The 19,426-nt window shown below is 43.1% G+C and overlaps 1 protein-coding gene across 4 annotated transcripts in view; it reads left to right on the top strand.

The window, feature by feature from the left end:
* The window catches only part of PCDH15 (protocadherin related 15), a 1,574,801-nt gene that overhangs the window by 1,143,899 nt on the left and 411,476 nt on the right, over positions 1–19,426 (top strand). For all 4 annotated transcript variants that reach the window (XM_070752283.1, XM_070752284.1, XM_070752286.1 and 1 more), the window contains 2 exons: positions 1,921–2,033; positions 19,177–19,383. In XM_070752283.1, coding sequence (XP_070608384.1) covers positions 1,921–2,033; positions 19,177–19,383 — 320 coding nt within the window. The remainder of the gene's footprint in view (positions 1–1,920; positions 2,034–19,176; positions 19,384–19,426) is intronic.

Below are 19,426 nucleotides of genomic sequence, written 5' to 3'. Positions count from 1 at the left end.
GACAAATGATATGAACATCATTTTGCTGTTCTGTTCGGGTCGTATGTGACCCGAAGCCAAGTTTGAGTCCCTGTAAAAAATTTTCCCTGCATATCTGAAACTTGAAATTTCATGACTATTCATCATTTCAGGGGTTCTCTCTATGATAATTTTTTTTTGGGGGGGGGGTGGGGGGCTTAGTTTTTGCTGGGCAAAAAAAGTTACAAATCTTCTGTTCCCGGGTCACCCTGACCCGGACCGAAAACTCTTCATTTGCAGTGCTTATGTTTGGTCTTTTTGAAAGCTTTTTTCACTTGGAAAGTAGTCTGAACATTTCTGCACACAATGATATGAAAATTGAAATGAAAAAAGTAAATCTTATTGGTTTATTTTGCGAATATAATGCACGCCCCCCCATTTTTGTGAAATTTTTTTCAATTTATGGATAGTTTTGCTTGCAAAATGCATTCTATTTTACTAAAGTTGGTGTGGGATTGGTAGCTTGAACATTTCTGAATATAAGAAAAATATAAAGGAACTGAAAAAAATGATTCTTATTGGTTTTTTAATATCAGAAATAAGGCCCTCCCCCCCCCCCCTCGGCTGCTTGCAACCATTTTCACTTTTTATTTTTTTATGCTCCAAATCCGAAATATTCTTTAAAATCTTAGGCATTCATTTACTCAATTTAACAATGCTGATCATCAAAAAATATTTTTTGGGGGGTGGCTAATTGTTTTCTGGGCAAAAAAAAATCATAACTTCGAGTCTGTTTCTGTTCGTATATGACCGGACCAAAAATAATTTTTTTAGGTACTTGAATTTGATCTTTTTGAAAACTTTTTCAACTGGAAAACTAGTTTGAACATTTATGAACATAATGATATGAAAATTGAACCGGAAAATTTGAGACTTATATTTTTATTTTGATCAAAAAGCCCCTCCCCCCATCCTTTTTGAATTTCGTGACAATTTCTATTTTTTAAGGCTACAAATCCCTAAGGAATTTTCCCCCAAAAGGTTTGATATACTAAATTGAACATTTCTGAATATAAGAAAAATATAAATGAACTGAAAAAAATGGTTCTTATTGGTTTATTTTTGCCACAAAAGCCCCCCCCCGGCCTTGCTATGTGCCATTATTGTCACTGTTTATACATATTTGTCTAGAAATATTTGGAATATCCTTTTGAAAATCAACCACATTGTAGCCAGAGAACTAATTTTATGAAACAAATCCATTTTACTAAAAAAAAGTATGTAAGTTTGAAATTAACAGCATAATTTTTATATAAATTGAAATAATTGAACACGGGGGGAGGCATACATTTATGTGCAAAATAAACCAATATGCATCAATTTTTCCAGTTCAATTTTCATATCATTATGTTCAGAAATGTTCAAGCTACCAATCCCACACCAACTTTAGTAAAATAGAATGTATTTTGCTAGCAAAACTATCCATAAAGTGAAGACTATTTTAAAAAAACGGGGGGCGTGCATTTCATCAACAAAATAAACCAATATGCATCAATTTTTCCAGTTCAATTTTCATATCATTATGTTCAGAAATGTTCAAGCTACCAATCCCACACCAACTTTAGTAAAATAGAATGTATTTTGCAGGCATAATTATCAATAAACCTAAAGAAAATTCACAAAAACGGGGGGGGGGAGGCATATTTATGTGCAAAATAAACCAATAAGGATTAATTTCTTCAGTTCAATTTTCATATCATTGTGTGCAGAAATGTTCAGACTACTTTCCAAGTGAAAAAAGTATTCAAATTGACCAAACATAAGCACTGCAAATGAAGAGTTTTCGGTCCGGGTCAGGGTGACCCGGGAACAGAAGATTTGTTACTTTTCTTAAACAAAACAGGAGTGTTAAATTAAGTTATGGTTTTCCAAAGTGATTTTTTTGTGATTTTTTTTCCCTAGGGACTCCTGAGGATTATTCCCAATATTTCAGTATGAATGCTACCACTGCTAAACTCAGTCTTCTAAAGCCGATAAACAGGGACTTTCATCAGAAATTTGATTTGGTTATTAAGGTAAATTCACTGCTTTCTCCTTTTTATATACAGTAGATATTGGAAACGATGGAAAACTGTAAGTTTATAATGAAATATTTCAGAGAAGTGTGGTCCCTTAAATATGTTGACTTATAATTCATCAGTTTAATATCAATGTGGAAGTAGTCAACCCATGTCATTATAACAACTATTTTGGTTAAAATGCTCAATGGGATAAAAGTTATCTATTACATACTTAAGGAGAACAGTCTATAAATCCATTTCCAGATTTTAAAAATGCATTATGGTTAATAGTACTACACATTATGCTCAGTCAGGATGAAATCTACTTTTGCTCCCAGGTTCAGAATTTTAACCTAAGTCATAATTTTTTAAGATATGTTTCAAATGAGCCAGGGTGGTGCAGTGGGTAGAGTGCAGTACTGCAGGCTACTGAAGCTGACTGCTAGATCTGCAGGTCAGCAGTTCAAATCTCATTACCGGCACAAGGTTTGACTCAGCCTTCCATCCTTCTGAGGTGGGTAAAAGGAGGACCTGGATTGTGGGGGCAATATGTTGGCTCTGTTAAAAAAGTGCTATTGCTAACATGTTGTAAGCTGCCCTGAGTCTAAGGAGAAGAGCAGCATAAAAATAGAGTAAGTAAATAAATAATAATTGTGGCTTGTGAAATGTACACTTTAAAATATCTTACAAAGATGGGATTAAATCATTACTTGCCACTTTAAGTCTTCCTGATTTTATTTTAATTTAATATTTCATTTTCAAGGCATCCTGATTCCTCAGCTAACCTGGGCACCTTACGGTGATATAAAATAACACATAGGTTTTTGAACTATTTGAGTGAAGAGAATGATATAAGTAGTATATGTAGTGTAATATATAAGATGCATAACAATTTGATTGACAAATTTGTTTTCCTATCTGCTAATAAATGTCGATGTTATTTATCCAAGTGTTTGTTATGGTCTGGTTGTTAACAATAAAGATCCTAGTCCAGTCCAGTCTAGTCTAGTCCAAGGATATTATTTAATTTTTTGTTAGTATTTATTTATTGATTGATTTGATTTGATTTGATTTGATTTGATTTGTATGCTGCCCCTCTCCGTAGACTCGGGGTGGCTAACAACAATAATAAAACAGCATATGACAAATCTAATATTTAAAATAACTAAAAACCCTTATTAAAAAACCAAACACACACAAACATACCATGCATAAATTGTATAGGCCTGGGGGAAAGGAATATCTGAATTCCCCCATGCCTGACGACAGAGGTGGGTTTTAAGAAGCTTACAAAAGGCAAGGACGGTGGGGGCAATTCTGATCTCTGGGGGAGCTGGTTCCAGAGGGTCAGGGCCGCCAAATGACATTGTTTAGTCGACGGGACCCAGAGAAGGCCAACTCTGTGGGAACTAACCGGTTGCTGGGATTCATGCAGCAGAAGGTGGTCCCGGAGGTATTCTGGTCTGATGCCATGAAGGGCTTTATAGGTCATAACCAACACTTTGAATTGTGACCAGAAACTGATCGGCAACCAATGCAGACTGCAGAGTGTTGGTGTAACATGGGCATACTTAGGGAAGCCCATGATTGCTCTCGCAGCTGCATTCTGCACGATCTGAAGTTTCCGAACATTCTTCAAAGGTAGCCCCATGTAGAAAGTGTTACAGTAGTCGAGCCTCAAGGTGACGAGGGCATAAGTGACTGTGAGCAGTGACTCCCGATCAAAATAGGGCTGCAACCTGTGCACCAGGCGAACCTGGGCAAATGCCCCCGTCGCCATAGCTGAAAGATGTTTCTCTAATGTGAGCTGTGGATTGAGGAGGACACCCAAGTTGCAGACCCTCTCTGAGGGGGGCAATGATTCCCCCCCAGGGTGATGGATGGACAGATGGAATTGTCCCTGGGAGGAAAAACCCACAGCCACTCCGTCTTATCAGGGTTGAGTTTGAGTCTGTTGACACCCATCCAGACCCCAACAGCCTCCAGGCAGCAGCACATCACATCCACTGCTTCGTTGACTGGACATGGGGTGGAGATGTACAACTGGGTATCATCCGCGTACTGATGATACTTCACCCCGTGCCCTTGGATGATCTCACCCAGCGGTTTCATGTAGATGTTAAATAGCAGGGGGGAGATGACCAACCTCTGAGGCACCCCACAAGGGAGAAGCCTAGAGGTCGACCTCTGACCCCCCACTAACACCGACTGCAACCGACCGGAGAGGTAGGAGGAGAACCACTGGAGAACAGTGCCTCCTACTCCCAACCCCTCCAGCCAGCGCAGAAGGATACCATGGATGGTATCGAAAGCTGCTGAGAGGTCAAGAAGCACCAGGACAGAGGATAAACCCCTGTCCCGGGCCCACCAGAGATCATCCATCAACGCGACCAAAGCAGTTTCCATGCTGTAGCCGGGCCTGAATCCTGACTGCTGAGGGCCTAGATAATTGGCTTCTTCCAAGGACCGCCACCACCTTCTCAACAACCTTCCCCATAAAGGGAAGGCTGGAGACTGGCCAATAGTTGTTAAGAATGGCTGGGTCCAGGGAAGGCTTCTTGAGGAGGGGGCGCACAAGTGCCTCCTTGTAGGGATCCGGAAAGGACCCCCTCCCCAAAGAAGCGTTGACAATCTCCTGGACCCAGCTCCATGTCACCTCCCTGCTGGCCGAGACCAGCCAGGAGGGACATGGATCCAGTAAGCAGGTGGCGGAACTCACAGCTCCAATGGCCTTGTCCACTTCATCAGGTGTCACCAGATCAAACTCTTCCCAGACAGATGGACAAGTACGGGCCCCAGTCACCTCGACTGACTTGTTGTCATTCGACTCTGTCATCCAATTGGAGTCGAGGTCTGCCGGGATCTGAGCGATTTTATCAGCGAAAAACATGTTAAAATCCTTGGCACTACTCTGCAAGGGCTTCCCAACTCCGCCCTGGTTAAGAAGGGAGCTGGTCACCCTAAACAGAGCGGCCGGGTGGGATTCCGCTGATGCAATCAAGGCGGCATGATATGCGCATCTTGCCGCCTTGAGCGCCACTTTGTAACTCTTAATATGAGCTCTTACAAGTGTTCGATCGGATTCGAACTTACTCTTCCTCCATCGCTTCTCTAGATGTATGCATGCAGGTAAATGTCTGGTAATAAAATACCACTATTTGATAACAATCATTCAGTTTTTTAAAATTATTCTACATTTTACATTGTTCATGGCATATAGTTATTTGGATTTTAAAAATACAAAATTGGAATTAACACAAATTGTTTTACATATTTACATGTTCAAATTCAATGTGGCAAAGGCCTATTCATTTATGCTGAGACAGTTGGTGCTGTTATAAGCTGTAATATAGCTATATACATTTTTTTAAAAAAAAAATCCATTATAGTTCTCTGTGGTCATATAACTGGCTTTATAACTGGTTATATTATTAATAGATTTTTTATCAGTATTATTTGATTCAAATTACTGTGATTAGTGTGCAGCTGAGTGGATAATAAGCAAGGGTATCAATCTGTAAGACTAATAATTGCCACATGCTTTAGGCACATAAATGCTTCATTTAGCAGAAGAGTGTTAAAAGATACTAGAAATATATATTATATTATCCTGTACAGATATAGATGATTTGCAGTATGCATCTCAACAGAGTAATATAGTCTGGACTTCAATAAGTACTTTATTGAAACTACTTTTTTTTCAAAAATTCAACTATAACTGACCTGTAGGGTTTTTTTTTAAGAATAGTTGGGTTCACCCTTTATCAAAACCAAAATCAGAACCAATAAGTAACAATATGGCTTAGCGCAGGTTATCAACACTTATTATTATCCTTCGTGCAGTTATCATTAGAAAGCCTCTCCCTTCCTATTTGTAATATGTTTACTCTTTATCTTTTCACCCAAGAGAGATTAAGATAGCTCTCTCCCTGTCAATATTTTGCTCTAAAATGTCATTTTTTTTGCACATTCAGAGACATTAACAAGAATAAGAAAGCATACTTACTGAGCAGGAACTACATCACATTCCCTTGGGGATAATGGAGGATTAGACTGCTTTCCTTTCAGTCACTAATCAAGTATTTTTCACCTTCTCTATGTCTCAGAAAAAAACAAGGTAAACTTCTTAGGAAATCCTTTTGGCCAAAGATAGATAAGGTATGTTTATTTAGACTGCCTCTTGCCTAGCTCAGCATTAGCCTCAAAGAAGTAGAAACCTGTTTGAAACATTAGCAATTATTCTGAACTTTTGTCCTTTTTGAAGTCAGAATTATAAACCTGAACTTTTTTGAGTTCAGTTCAACTTCTGTTTAGAATGAGATTGGATTAATGGACCAACAATCTAATTTAATATCAATGTGATGTAAATAATCTGAAGTGATTTTCCATTATTTTGTTCCAGAACTTTTTTTTCAGCTTCTCCATTTCACCTATCATCTTGGAGTTCCTTTTGATCTCTCAGGCATGAGCCAATATTAACTAGGAATTGCTAATTAATTATTAGGTTTGTTATATATTTCAGGCGGCCTTATTTGCATTAGCTCAACCAGCCTGGAACATTAATTTACAGTGAAGGAAACAAACAAATATATTATTGGACTCCTTGATTTTCTCTGTAAACAATTATTTACCCAATTAGGTAACTTCATTTGTGTTAGTGATTATATAGTAGATGTTGTTCCCTATTTCTAAACAGTAGCTTGCCCAGCCAGTGTTGGTAGGGGTGAGGTTTATGTGGGAGATTATTGTTCAGCTTTCGAGAGAGACATTGATGCATTGTGGTTTCGTTTTGGCCTTTGGATCTCTGTGACATTCTGAAATTCCAATTGTGAGTTAATCCTGGTTGCTGTAAGCCTGAAAGGCTCCTGCACGGACTGGAGTAATTAACTCTGACCTGTTGCCTACTTAAGCTCACATTGCTCTGAAACTTCGTGGTTTGCAGTTTTCTGAACATAAGAACAATCCTTGTTTGATTTTTACAAATTTGTGTGTGTGTGTTTGATTCATTACTTTGTTCTTGGGTGGCTTGAGGCCAGGCAGAACATAAGTCAAATAGAGAAGATGGCAATTTTATTTAGGAAACAAATGTGAAAAAGTCTAGTATATATAATTGGCCCTGGCATAAGGTGATAAAGCAGGACACCATTGACCAGGGTGGATGGGTGGGGGAGTTTCCTTGATTAAAAATTTGGTCAAATAAATAAATAAATTAGTTACCTAAATTATCTGAAACGAGGGGAGCGTGTATATGTTGTGGAAGAGAACGGGCCGGTACTTTTCTCTGGGCTGGGTCACTCCTGAGAAAAGTTGGGTTCCCACTCAGCGCTCCAAAGGGAAACTGCAGAGAGCAAGCCTAAAAACGCCTGGGAGGAGCCCTGTTGTTGGAGCCGTGCATGCTTCACTGCATGTTTTTGCCCAAAGAAAACACCCACTAGGTGTTCCCCCAGTTTGCCATGCTGGATGAGCACCATGGGTTTGGGGGTTGTAAGTCTTCTTTGGAGGGAGGATCTGGGCAGGGAAGCGAAGGAGCGAGTTGGGTTTCGACCTGAGGGGTGGGAGGGAGGGCAGGCAGGCCAACTTGGTGAGCCACTGGCTTGGCCTCTGCCAGTCCGGCCGGGCAGGGGGAGCCTTCTTCTTGCCAGCCGCCTCTCCTCAGCATCACCTACTCTGACCTTTTGCTGAGTCCCACTCACCGCCTTTGGCAGCAAGATGCCTGGCAGGCAGAAAGGACCATATGGCAGCTCTTCTCCTGCCCCATCCTCCAGGCCCCTCTATGTGGAGAGCAGCATCCCTCACTTGAAGCCCCCACCCAGCCCCAGACATTCAGCCATCTAAACTGCAAAGTAGTAGTAGCTACTGACACCGCCAGGCTTCTTCCTCATCCGACAGGCAGGCACTGAGACAGGCTCCCTCCTCCTTCTCCTTCTTCTACCCTCTGGCAAACTGTCAAAGGGTGGCTCTGCGGTTCAGCCCAGGACACCAAGTGACCACCTCCTGCACGAGGTGCCAGTCTCGGGATGCCAGCTAGGAAGGGTGGTGACTTGCATGGACCTGTTAGCTCCTGCCAGCACATACCATGGTTGGATGCCGCTGTGAGGGGGGAGAGAATGCCAGGCTAGGGTGACACGATGCCCACCCAGATTTATTTATTTATTATTTAGATTTGTATGCCGCCCCTCTCCGCAGACTCGGGGTGGCTCACAACAAAGATCACACATTGGTGGATAATTTCTCTCTTCCTCCCTTTTCCAGATTTCATCCTCTCTCACTCCACACACACAAAAGAACACCGCACACACACCATACCCCTTTCTTCAGAAAGTCTCACAAATTGTGGCTGGCTGGCGGGCGGGAGGGAGGCAACCTGTTTATCTTTGTGTCAGATTTGGCCCTCATGGCCGCCAAAAACAAATCAGGACTTTTTTAAAAGCTGTGAGATGCAGGACAAATTATTAAAAATCAGGACTGTCCCACAGGTCAGTAAGGAAACTGGTCACATTACCCTGGCAGTTCCTTTGCAGAGATGCTAACCCTTTTTCTCTAGCATTCCCAACAATTGCCAAAGGACTTTAAACAACTCCAGAACATTTATGTTATTTGTGGAACTGGTTTTTGCTGACTGCCATTAATATCAAGAAATCTCATGAAATGTTTAATCTGTGGACAAAATTGCCATATGTATTGGTCCTATCTTTGGTGAAGCAATGGTTAAAATACAATATGGGGGTGGGTGGGAGGGGGATAGTGAATGGAATGGGTTTGGTGGGTGGGATTACAGTATGTATGAATTGAATGGTTATGATTTAAATGATACCCTTAGCACACCTGATGCTGGAGAGGCAGGAGAGGAGGGGGCACCTATCTCTGGGGTGGCGGAGGGTCAAAATATTCCGGTCTTGCTGGGGAGAGGCAGATATGGTGGGAGCCTTGGAGCTAGCTGTTCCAGGGGAAGGAGAGATCGCTGCTTAGTAGCGATCCCTTCTTCCGGCTCCTTGAGCTCAACCCAAGATACTGGTGATGAGTGTAATTCTGGCCCTGGGCTCAAGTTGCTGCTGCTCAATGCCAGGTCGGTGGTAAATAAAGCTCTCCTCATCTGGGATTTGATCCTGGATGAGGAGGTCGACCTGGCTTGTGTGACTGAAACCTGGCTGGGCCCGGAGGGAGGAGTTCCTCTCTTGGAAATCTGTCCAGCTGGGTTTCGGGTATGGCACCAACCTCGACGCCAGGGAAGGGGAGGAGGAGTGGCTATTATAGCCAGGGAGAGTCTTTGCCTGCGTAGGCTCATTGCTCCAGAGGTAACGGGTTGCGAATCCCTTCTGGTGGAGTTGGACTTAGGGGTTCAGGTGGGCTTGTTACTCACGTACCTGCCTCCCAGCTGCGTGTCAACAGCCCTGCCTGTGCTGCTCGAGAAGGGGGCCAGGTTGGCGGTGGAGTTCCCCAGACTTTTTGTCCTGGGGGACTTCAATCTGCCATCACTCGGCGGTTCCTCTGGACTGGCACAGGAGTTCATGGCCACCATGACAGCCATGGACCTGACTCAAGTAGTTCAGGGTCCGACTCACGAGGGTGGGCACGTGCCCGATATGATATTCCTCTCTGAGCAATTGAGTAATGGTCTGAGACTAAGGGGCTTAGAAGTGTTGCCTTTGTCATGGTCAGATCATTTCCTACTGCGGCTTAACTTCCTGGCTCCAATCCTTCCCCGCAGGGAGGCGGAACCGATTAAGTTGTTCCGCCCCAGACGCCTGATGGATCCAGAAGATTTTCAGAGGGCGCTTGGGGTTATTCCAGATACACTCGTTCACAGTTCGGCAGAGTCTCTTGCTGAGGCCTGGAACAAGGCTGCAGTAGGGGCTCTTGACCGGATTGTGCCGTTGCGACCTCTCCGCGGCACTAGACCCCGTAGAGCTCCATGGTACAATGAGGAGCTCCGGAAGTTGAAGCGCCAGAAGAGACGTCTAGAGAAGCGATGGAGGTAGAGTAAGTCTGAATCCGATTGAACACTTGTAAGAGCTCATATTAAGACTTACAAAGTGGCGCTCAAGGCGGCAAGATGCGCGTATCATGCCGCTTTGATTGCATCAGCGGAATCCCGCCCGGCCACTCTGGTTAGGGTAACCCGCTCCCTTCTTAATCAGGGGGGAGTTGGGGAGCCCTTGCAGAGCAGTGCTGAGGATTTTAACACGTTTTTCGCTGATAAAATCGCTCGGATCCGGGCGGACCTCAACTCCAATTGTAAAACAGAGTCGACTGACAACGAGTCAGTCGAGGTGACTGAGGCTAAACATCTTTGTCCATCTGTCTGGGCAGAGTTTGACTTTGTGTCACCTGATGAAGTGGACAAGGCCATTGGAGCTGTGAGTTCCGCCACCTGTTTACTGGATCCGTGTCCCTCTTGGCTGGTTTCGGCCAGTCGGGAGGTGACACGGAGCTGGGTCCAGGAGATTGTCAACACCTCCTTGGGGAGGGGGTCCTTTCCGGCCCTTTATAAGGAGGCCCTTGTGCGCCCCCTCTTCAAGAAGCCTTCCCTGGACCCAGCCGTGCTTAATACTACCGTCCAGTCTCCAACCTTCCTTTTATGGGGAAGGTTGTTGAGAAGGTGGTGGCTCTTCAACTCCAGCGGTCCTTGGAAGAAGCCAATTATCTCGGTCCTCAACAGTCTGGATTCAGGCCCGGCTACAGCACGGAAACTGCTTTGGTCGCGTTGATGGATGATCTCTGGCAGGCCCGGGACAGGGGCTTGTCCTCTGTCCTGGTGCTCCTTGACCTCTCAGCGGCGTTCGATACCATCGACCATGGTATCCTTCTGCACCGGCTGGAGGGGTTGGGAGTGGGAGGCACTGTTCTCCAGTGGTTCTCCTCCTACCTCTCCGGTTGGTCGCAGTCGGTGTTAGTGGGGGGTCAGAGGTCGACCTCGAGGTCTCTCCCTTGTGGTGTGCCTCAGGGGTCGGTCCTCTCCCCCCTGCTATTTAATATCTACATGAAACCACTGGGCGAGATCATCCAAGGACACGGGGTGAGGTATCATCAATACGCCGATGATACACAGTTATACATCTCCACCCCATGTCCAGTCAATGAAGCAGTGGAAGTGATGTGCCGGTGCCTGGAGGCTGTTGGGGCCTGGATGGGTGTCAACAAACTCAAACTCAATCCAGACAAGACGGAGTGGCTGTGGGTCTTGCCTCCCAAGGACAATTCTATCTGTCCATCCATTACCCTGGGGGGGGAATTATTGACCCCCTCAGAGAGGGTCCGCAACTTGGGCGTCCTCCTCGACCCACAGCTCACATTAGAGAAACATCTTTCAGCTGTGGCGAGGGGGGCATTTGCCCAGGTTCGCCTGGTACGCCAGTTGCGGCCCTATTTGGACCGGGAGTCATTGCTCACAGTCACTCATGTCCTCATCACCCCGAGGCTCGACTACTGTAACGCTCTCTACATGAGGCTACCTTTGAAAAGTGTTCGGAAACTTCAGATCGTGCAGAATGCAGCTGCAAGAGCAATTATGGGCTTCTCTTAGTATGCCCATATCACTCCAACACTCCACAGTCTGCATTGGTTGCCGGTCACAATTCAAAGTGTTGGTTATGACCTATAAAGCCCTTCATGGCACCGGACGAGAATATCTCCGGGACCGCATTCTGCCGCACGAATCCCAGCAACCGGTTCGGTCCCACAGAGTTGGCCTTCTCCGGGTCCCGTCGACTAAACAATGCTGTCTGGCGGGACCCAGGGGAAGAGCCTTCTCTGTGGCGGCTCCAACCCTCTGGAACCAGCTCCCCACTGAGATTAGGATTGCCCCCACCCTCCTTGCCTTTCGCAAACTCCTTAAAACCCACCTCTGCCGTCAGGCATGGGGGAACTGAAACATCTCCCCCTTGCCCATGTTGTTTTGGTGTTAGATTGATTGTGTGCTTGTTTTTTTAATATTCTGGGGTTGTTTTTTATGAATTTTTTAGCTTAAATTGTAATTGGATTGGTAGGTATTGGATTTGTTATTATGTATTGTTTTTACCTTGTTGTGAGCCGCCCCGAGTTTGCGGAGAGGGGCGGCATATAAATCCAATAAATCAAATCAAATCAAATATTGCAAGCAAACCCCTAGCCTGGAGTTTGATCCTAGTGGGGTTAAGATTGACTCAGACCTTCCACCCTTCCAAGATTGGTAAAATAAGGACCCAGATTGTCGGGGGCAGTATGCAAATAATGCTTAAATTGTAAACCACCAAGAAAGTGTTATAGGGCAATATGTAAGCCTAAATGCTATTTCTATTGCTACCTGTCCTCTACTGAGTAGTTTCAAAATTAAGTAAGAAGTGTCTCATTCCAAAATCCCTGAAAAATATATTATTTTATTGGTGCCTTATTTATAGAACTGAGATATGTGTTACTTTTAAGAAATATAGGAGGACCAAATATTCATATTCAGAATCCTCTTTGTAAATTCTAATTCTTACACTGATCCCTTCTGAATAGATTTGTTCATTCACTTTGAAGCAAAAGGCAGAATAATAGTTCATATAAAGCTTTGGACTTTTGCTGTAATTGTATCTTTTATATCTGTACATTATCAAAGGGAATGGTGTTTTTTTTTCTGCCAGAAAAAAAATTCTGTTTTTAAAGAACAAATCAACTGGCTTTTATTGCTTTGATATTTTTGAAAACTGTTTTCCAGGGAGGAGAAAATCAGTCGTTTACTCATGAACAAAACAAAAAGTTAAACAAATGCATAATTCCCTTCTTTAGAAAAGCTTTGTCTGACTTCTGATAATCTTTATTCCCAAATGGATCTAGTTTTTAAAAATACACTTGTAATGGAATGAGAACTTTTAAATTACAACAGTTTAAAAAAGTTTAAACATTCATATCCATTCACCCAAATCTATCCAATTGATTGATTAGGTATATGTGTTATTTATTTATTTATTTATTTATTTATTTATTTATTTATTTATTTATTTTTCTATGATGCCCAATCCCAATGGAACTCATTAACTTACACTGCATAATAAATATTAATTAGGTTTTGTTACAGGGTAAAAAGTATGTTTTCCCAATTACTTAAGCCTAAATTTAGTAAAAAATAGCTATTTTATCTAACTTCTTGAAAATCATCTTTTTGTCTGTATAAACATGAACCTTTTGTAAGTTGTGGTCACAAAATCAGAGTTTTTGATGAATATAGCCATTTTTGCATAAATTTTGGACATAATCATAACATTTATTTATTTATTTATTTTATTTATTAATGGAGTTGAAAGGGACCGTTAGGTCATCGAGTCCAACCCCCTGCCTGAGCAGGAAACCCTACAGCACCCCAGCCAAATGGAAGTCCAATCTCCTCTTGAAGGTGTCCAGAGTTGGGGAGTTCACCACCTCCCCTGGCAGGCAGTTCCATTGGTTGATCGCTCTGACCGTCAGGAAGTTCTTCCTTATTTCCAGGTTGAATCTCTCCTTGGTCAGCTTCCAACCATTGTTCCTCGTCCGGCCCTCTGGTGCCCTGGGGAATAAAGAGACCCCCTCCTCACCGTGGCAACCCCTCAAGTACAGTATCTGTAAACTGCTATCATGTCCCCTCTAGACCTTCTTTTTTCTAGGCTATCCATGCCCAGTTCTCTCAATCTCTCTTCGTAAGTCTTGGTTTCGAGTCCCCTAATCATTTTGGTTGCTCTTTTTTGCACCTTCTCCAGAGTTTCGATGTCTTTTTTGTAGTGAGGTGACCAGAATTGGATGCAGTACTCCAGGTGGGGTCTGACCAGGGCATAGTAGAGTGGTATTCCCTGGTCTTGGAGCGTATTCCTCTGTTGATGCAGTTTAGGATTGAGTTGGCTTTTTTGGCTGCTGCTGCACATTGCTGACTCATGTTTAGTTGATTGTCGACCAAGACTCCAAGATCTCTTTCGCAGTCACTACTGCTGAGTGGGGTATCTCCCAGGCTGTATGTATGTCTAGGGTTCTTTTTGCCGAGGTGGAGGACTCTGCATTTGTTGGTGTTGAACCTCATTTTGTTGGTATGGGCCCACTGTGATAGTCTGTCTAGGTCTTCTTGTACTCTGAGCCTGTCCTCAAGGGTGTTGGCTACCCCCGCCAGCTTGGTGTCATCTGCAAATTTTATTAGTTCCCCTTTTATTCCCTCGTCCAGGTCGTTGATGAAGATGTTAAAGAGTACAGGACCCAGGACAGAGCCCTGTGGTACTCCACTGTCTACTTTTTTCCATGTGGATTTGGTGCCGTTGAGGACAACTCGTTGGGTGCGGTTGGTCAGCCAACTGTTTATCCATCTACATGTGTAGCAATCTACTCTATTTTTTTCTAGTTTGTGGATTAGGAGATTGTGGTCGACTTTATCGAAAGCCTTACTGAAGTCCAAGTATATGAGGTCCACTGAGTTGCGTTGGTCAACTGACTTGGTTATGGTGTTGAAAAATGATATGAGATTGGTTTGGCATGATTTGTTTCTGATGAATCCGTGCTGGCTATTGGATATGATCTTGTTTGTTTCTAGGAAGTGGGTAAGTTGTTTTTTGATTATTTTCTCCAGTATTTTTCCAGGTATAGAGGTCAGACTGATTGGTCTGTAGTTACCTGGGTCGGTCTTTTTGCCTTTTTTGTGGATGGGGACTACGTCAGCTCGCTTCCAGTCTTCCGGTAGGTCTCCAGTGATCCAGGATATTTGGTAGATGAGGAGGAGTGGTTCCGCTATGGTGTCTGCCAATTCTTTTAGGACTTTGGGGTGAAGTCCGTCTGGCCCTGGTGATTTGTATTCGTTGAGTTCCCTCAGGTAGTCCCTCACTGTGCTTTTGTCTATGTTGAGTTCGGTTCTGGGGCAGTTTGTTGCAGTTAAATTGCAGATTGGTTGGAGGGAGGTTCCCTTTTGTGTGAAGACTGTTGCAAAGTAGGCGTTGAGTAGCTGTGCTTGGTTATTGCTGTCTGTGATTTCTCTACCCTCTTCGTTTTTTAGTGTGATGATTGTTTCTTTGATTTTCTTCTTATTGTTGATGTGTTGGAAGAATCTTTTTTTGTTGTCTTTGACTTCCGCTGCAAGGTGTTGTTCATATTGTGCCTTTGCTGTTTTTATTTTTTGTTTGCAGGAACTGGCTGTTTGCTGATATTCCGCTTTGGTTATGAGTCCTTCTTTCCATTGTTTGTACTTAGCTTTTTTTCCTTTTATGTCATCTGCGAGGGCTTTGTTTAGCCATGCAGGTTTAGTTTTGGTTTTCCTGTTTTTCCTTTTCATGGGGATTGCGTTGTTTTGGACGTCTATGATGCTGTTTTTTAGGATCACCCAGGCTTCCTGAGTGGTTTTTCCTTCTAAGAGTTTGTTCCAGGGGCATTGTTCAAGGTTCGCTCTGAGCTTGTTAAAGTCCGCTTTTCTGAAGTCTGGGACTGTAGTGGTGTTGGGTATAGTAGCTAGTGATTGCACTATGTTGAATTTGAGGATGACGTGGTCGCTCTCTCCCAGTTTCCCTTCTTCTTCTGTTCCCTCTATTGTTTCTTCCCTGTTTGTTAGTATTAGGTCTAATATAGCATTCCCTCTGGTTCCTGTTTCAACTTTTTGGGTTAGAAAGTTGTCAGCTACACTGGAAAGAAATTTGGCAGACTTTCCGCTTGGTGCTGAGTTAGTTTTCCAGTTGATGTCTGGGTAGTTGAAGTCCCCCATTATTGTCGTGCTGTGTTTGTTGGATATGTCTGTTAGTTGGCATGTGAAGAGGTCGTCCATTGTGTCTGTTTGATTGGGTGGTCTGTAGTATACTCCAATTGTGGTGTTGCTCTTTTTTTCTTTTATGTTGACCCATATGATTTCTAGGGGGTTATCATCTTTGGTTGGATGTAGTTCTGTGGCAGTGTAGTGGTCTTTGATGTATAGTGCAACACCTCCTCCTTTCTTGTTTGACCTGTTCTTCTTGAAGAGGTTGTAACCCATTATCTGTGTGTTCCAGGCATGTGTTTCGTCCCACCAGGTTTCTGTGATTCCAATTAGATCATATTGGCCCTCGTGTATTAATAATTCCAGTTCGTCCTGTTTGTTTCCCAAGCTTTGTGCGTTCGTGTACAGGCATTTTAGATGTTTGTGTTTGTTTGCAGGTAGAAATTTTTTAATCTCAGGTTTGTTTGTAGGCTTGTCCCGTTCCCCTTCCTTGTTTTGTTCAGTGTTTTGTCGTATAGTTTGGTCACCCTCCCCTCTCAGAGCTAGTTTAAAGCCCTCCTGATGAGTTGGGCTAGTCGGTTGCCTAGGAGGTTCTTCCCCGCTCTAGTGAGGTGTAGCCCATCGCTTGCTAGAAGCCCTTCTTGGAGATAGTGCAGGCCATGGTCGAGGAAGCCGAAGTTCTTATGGCGACACCATCCTTTAAGCCAGTGATTTATCTGCGGGATTTTGCGTTCTCTGGCGGGGTGTCGTCCTCTAGTGGGGAGGATGGAGGAAAAAACAACCTGAGCACCTGTTTTTCTGATTGTGTTGCCCAAGTGGTCATAGTCTTTCATAATTTGGTTCATGTCTTTCCCTGTGTCGTTGATTCCCGCATGAATCACCAATAGTGGGTAGTAGTCCGTGGGTTTGAGTATTTTGGTGAGGTTTTCAGTTATGTCAGAGATTTTAGCTCCAGGGAGGCAGCACACCTCTCTAGATTGGTTGTCTGGTCTGCAGATGGGAGGCTCAGTTCCCCTGAGGATTGAGTCTCCAATTACCAGTACTCTCCTTTTCTTTTTGGCTGGCTTGGGGTGAGGGAGATTAGCTTCTGTTGTTGAGGCTTTTGGTGGAGTTGTGTTGTGCTTGGTTCTTGGTGGTTCTTTGTCAGATGTTTGCAGGTTTTCTTGTTCCGAGAGTACTGAATATTTGTTGCTTGTAGGCAGTGGGATTGGGAGGAGGAGGGTTGGAGTTGGTGGAGGCTTGTTTTTTCGTCTTAGGGTGATGTGTTCCAGCTATTTACTGCTTCTGGGGCGTGGATTCGGCTTAGCTCCTCTGGGGTGTTGGTTTTGTTGGGAATCTGATGGATTTTCTCGTTGTGATGTTGGTGCTTCAGGGTTGTTAGGTTTTTCTCTAGGTTTTTGATTTTTTCCTCAAGTAGCTGGATGAGTTTGCATTTGTTGCAGGTAAAGTTTTGGAGGTTCGAGGGGAGGAGTGAGTACATGGAGCACAAACTGCAGCACACCATGGATTCAGTTCCGTCTTCATCTATGCTTGTTCGGGGAGTGACTTCTGTGTGCATGGTTGGTGTATCTTCTCTCTCACTCTCTGTGTTGTTCTTTATGTGTGTGGTAGGTTGCAGGGTGGGTGCGGGAGAGTGCAGAGGTGACATGTCTGCTCTTGTTGCTGGGTTGGTGATTTCCTCTGCTTCCCTGGTCAGCAAACCCGGTGTTCTTTTGCCTCGCGGTGAGCTTTTAGCTTCTTCCCAGCATGCACCAGGAGTATGCAAATTACCCCCTGAAGCTCAGATTCCTGGGTGGTGAGTTCCTCTGCTTCCCTGGTCAGCAAACCCGGTGTTCTTTTGCCTCGCGGTGAGCTTTTAGCTTCTTCCCAGCATGCACCAGGAGTATGCAAATTACCCCCTGAAGCTCAGATTCCTGGACATAAACATAACAGAACCGGGGTGGTGCAGCAGCTAGAGTGCTGTACTGCAGGCCACTGAAGTTGACTGTAGATCTGTAGGTCAGCAGTTCAGACCTCATCACCGACTCAAGGTTGACTTAGTCTTCCATCCTTCCGAGGTGGGTAAAATGAGGACCTGGACTGTGGGGGCAATATGCTGGTTCTGTTTAAAAAGTGCTATTGCTAACATGTTGTAAGCTGCCCTGAGTCTAAGGAGAAGGGTGCCATAAAAATTGAATGAATGAATGAATGAATGAATGAATGAATAAATAAATAAATAACAGAAATTGTGTTACCTAATGTTGTTGATTGTTAGTAACTGTTCTGGTCTCCAGCTAAGGCTGCTGATAATTGGAATAAAGGATTGCTAAATGTATATATTTGTAAAACACCACATCATCTTTATTTTTCTTTCCTTTGTTCCACACTGAATCATCTCGATACACAGCGTTAATCTCTTATCTTAAACTTCAGCATGTAAGGCAACATCAAAATCATTGAAACATTCCACAAGTCATTCTAAGAGTTATGGCTAGTCAGAGTTAGCCCAGAGTCAGAAAAACTGCAATTAAAAGCATACAAGGCATAGCTTACATTCGGGGCTTCTTGAAAGAAACCTCCATATTTCTTAACGCAGATTGATGACTCAACTCTTCTCTTCCTCTGACACCCGGACATGATGAATTGATTACTTAATTAATTAACCCATTCCTCTCCTTAATATTTCTTCCCTGACACTTGTTCTCTTCGCCTCTGCAAGCGTCTGAAATAAGGATTTACCCATCTAGCACCTGCTTCTCCTTCACTTGAATCTGAACCCATAGAAACGTCCTGTAGTTGGTCTCCTACTTCTTCTGCCTCTAAATCAGACCCTACCACTAATTCATAACCACTTTCTGAATCAGAATCTGAAAAATCCCCAATCTGAACAGGAGTATACACAACAGTAACCTTGCAGATTTTTCTCCTGAAAGATCTCTTTTCAGCATTGTCCTTCAGGTCTTCCAATGGTGCATGGATAATCACCATAACTGATTCAATTTGTTGCTAATCATCCTCTTCTTCCTTGTTCCACTTTTCCAGTCTTATGGATTTCTAAAGAGAGACATTTTTTTGCATATTTTGTATGACATTTTGAACTTGATCCTTCATGCATTAAGTGAGAACTCTGAACTGATTTGTTCTATTATCTATATGTCAGTTTTATTTTCTGTTGATTGCATTTTTGGAGATGGGGGATAGGGATTTATCACCAAACTTCAAAAGTTAGTAGACTTTTTATCCTGCCTTTCTTTTCTTTTTTTAATTTTCAGTGTAATGTTTATTTTTAAGAGTTAATAGGAGACTTCATTTAGAAACAAAAAGTCTATATAGTTTGTGACTTGCTTCTAGTAATTCATCAATATGTGATGAATTGTTGGCATCTAGTTTTGCTGCATAATCCAACTGCAGTCAGAAATACAAACATGTCAGTAAAATGTATCTCCACTCTAAAATACAAAATTAAAACCAATTAATGTTAAAAATGACAGCAGGAATTTATAGTATATTAACCTTTTGCTTTTGCAGGCTGAACAAGACAATGGGCATCCTCTCCCAGCCTTTGCTAATCTGCATATTGAAGTTTTAGATGAAAATAATCAGAAACCTTTCTTCACCAAATCAACATATGAAGGCTTTATTTCAGAATCTTCTCCTGTTGGTACAACTATTTCTGATAATCAGAACTTGACATCTCCACTGCAGATCATAGCTTTAGATAATGATGTTGAAGAGGTTTGTATTTAATTATACCAGTTTGTGCTTTTGGAGATATGCA

The sequence above is a fragment of the Erythrolamprus reginae genome, chromosome 5 (genome assembly GCF_031021105.1).
Source record: "Erythrolamprus reginae isolate rEryReg1 chromosome 5, rEryReg1.hap1, whole genome shotgun sequence".
NCBI lineage: Eukaryota > Metazoa > Chordata > Lepidosauria > Squamata > Dipsadidae > Erythrolamprus > Erythrolamprus reginae.
Note: the sequence above shows the minus strand (reverse complement) of the source record. Positions and strands in the feature narration are given on the sequence as shown.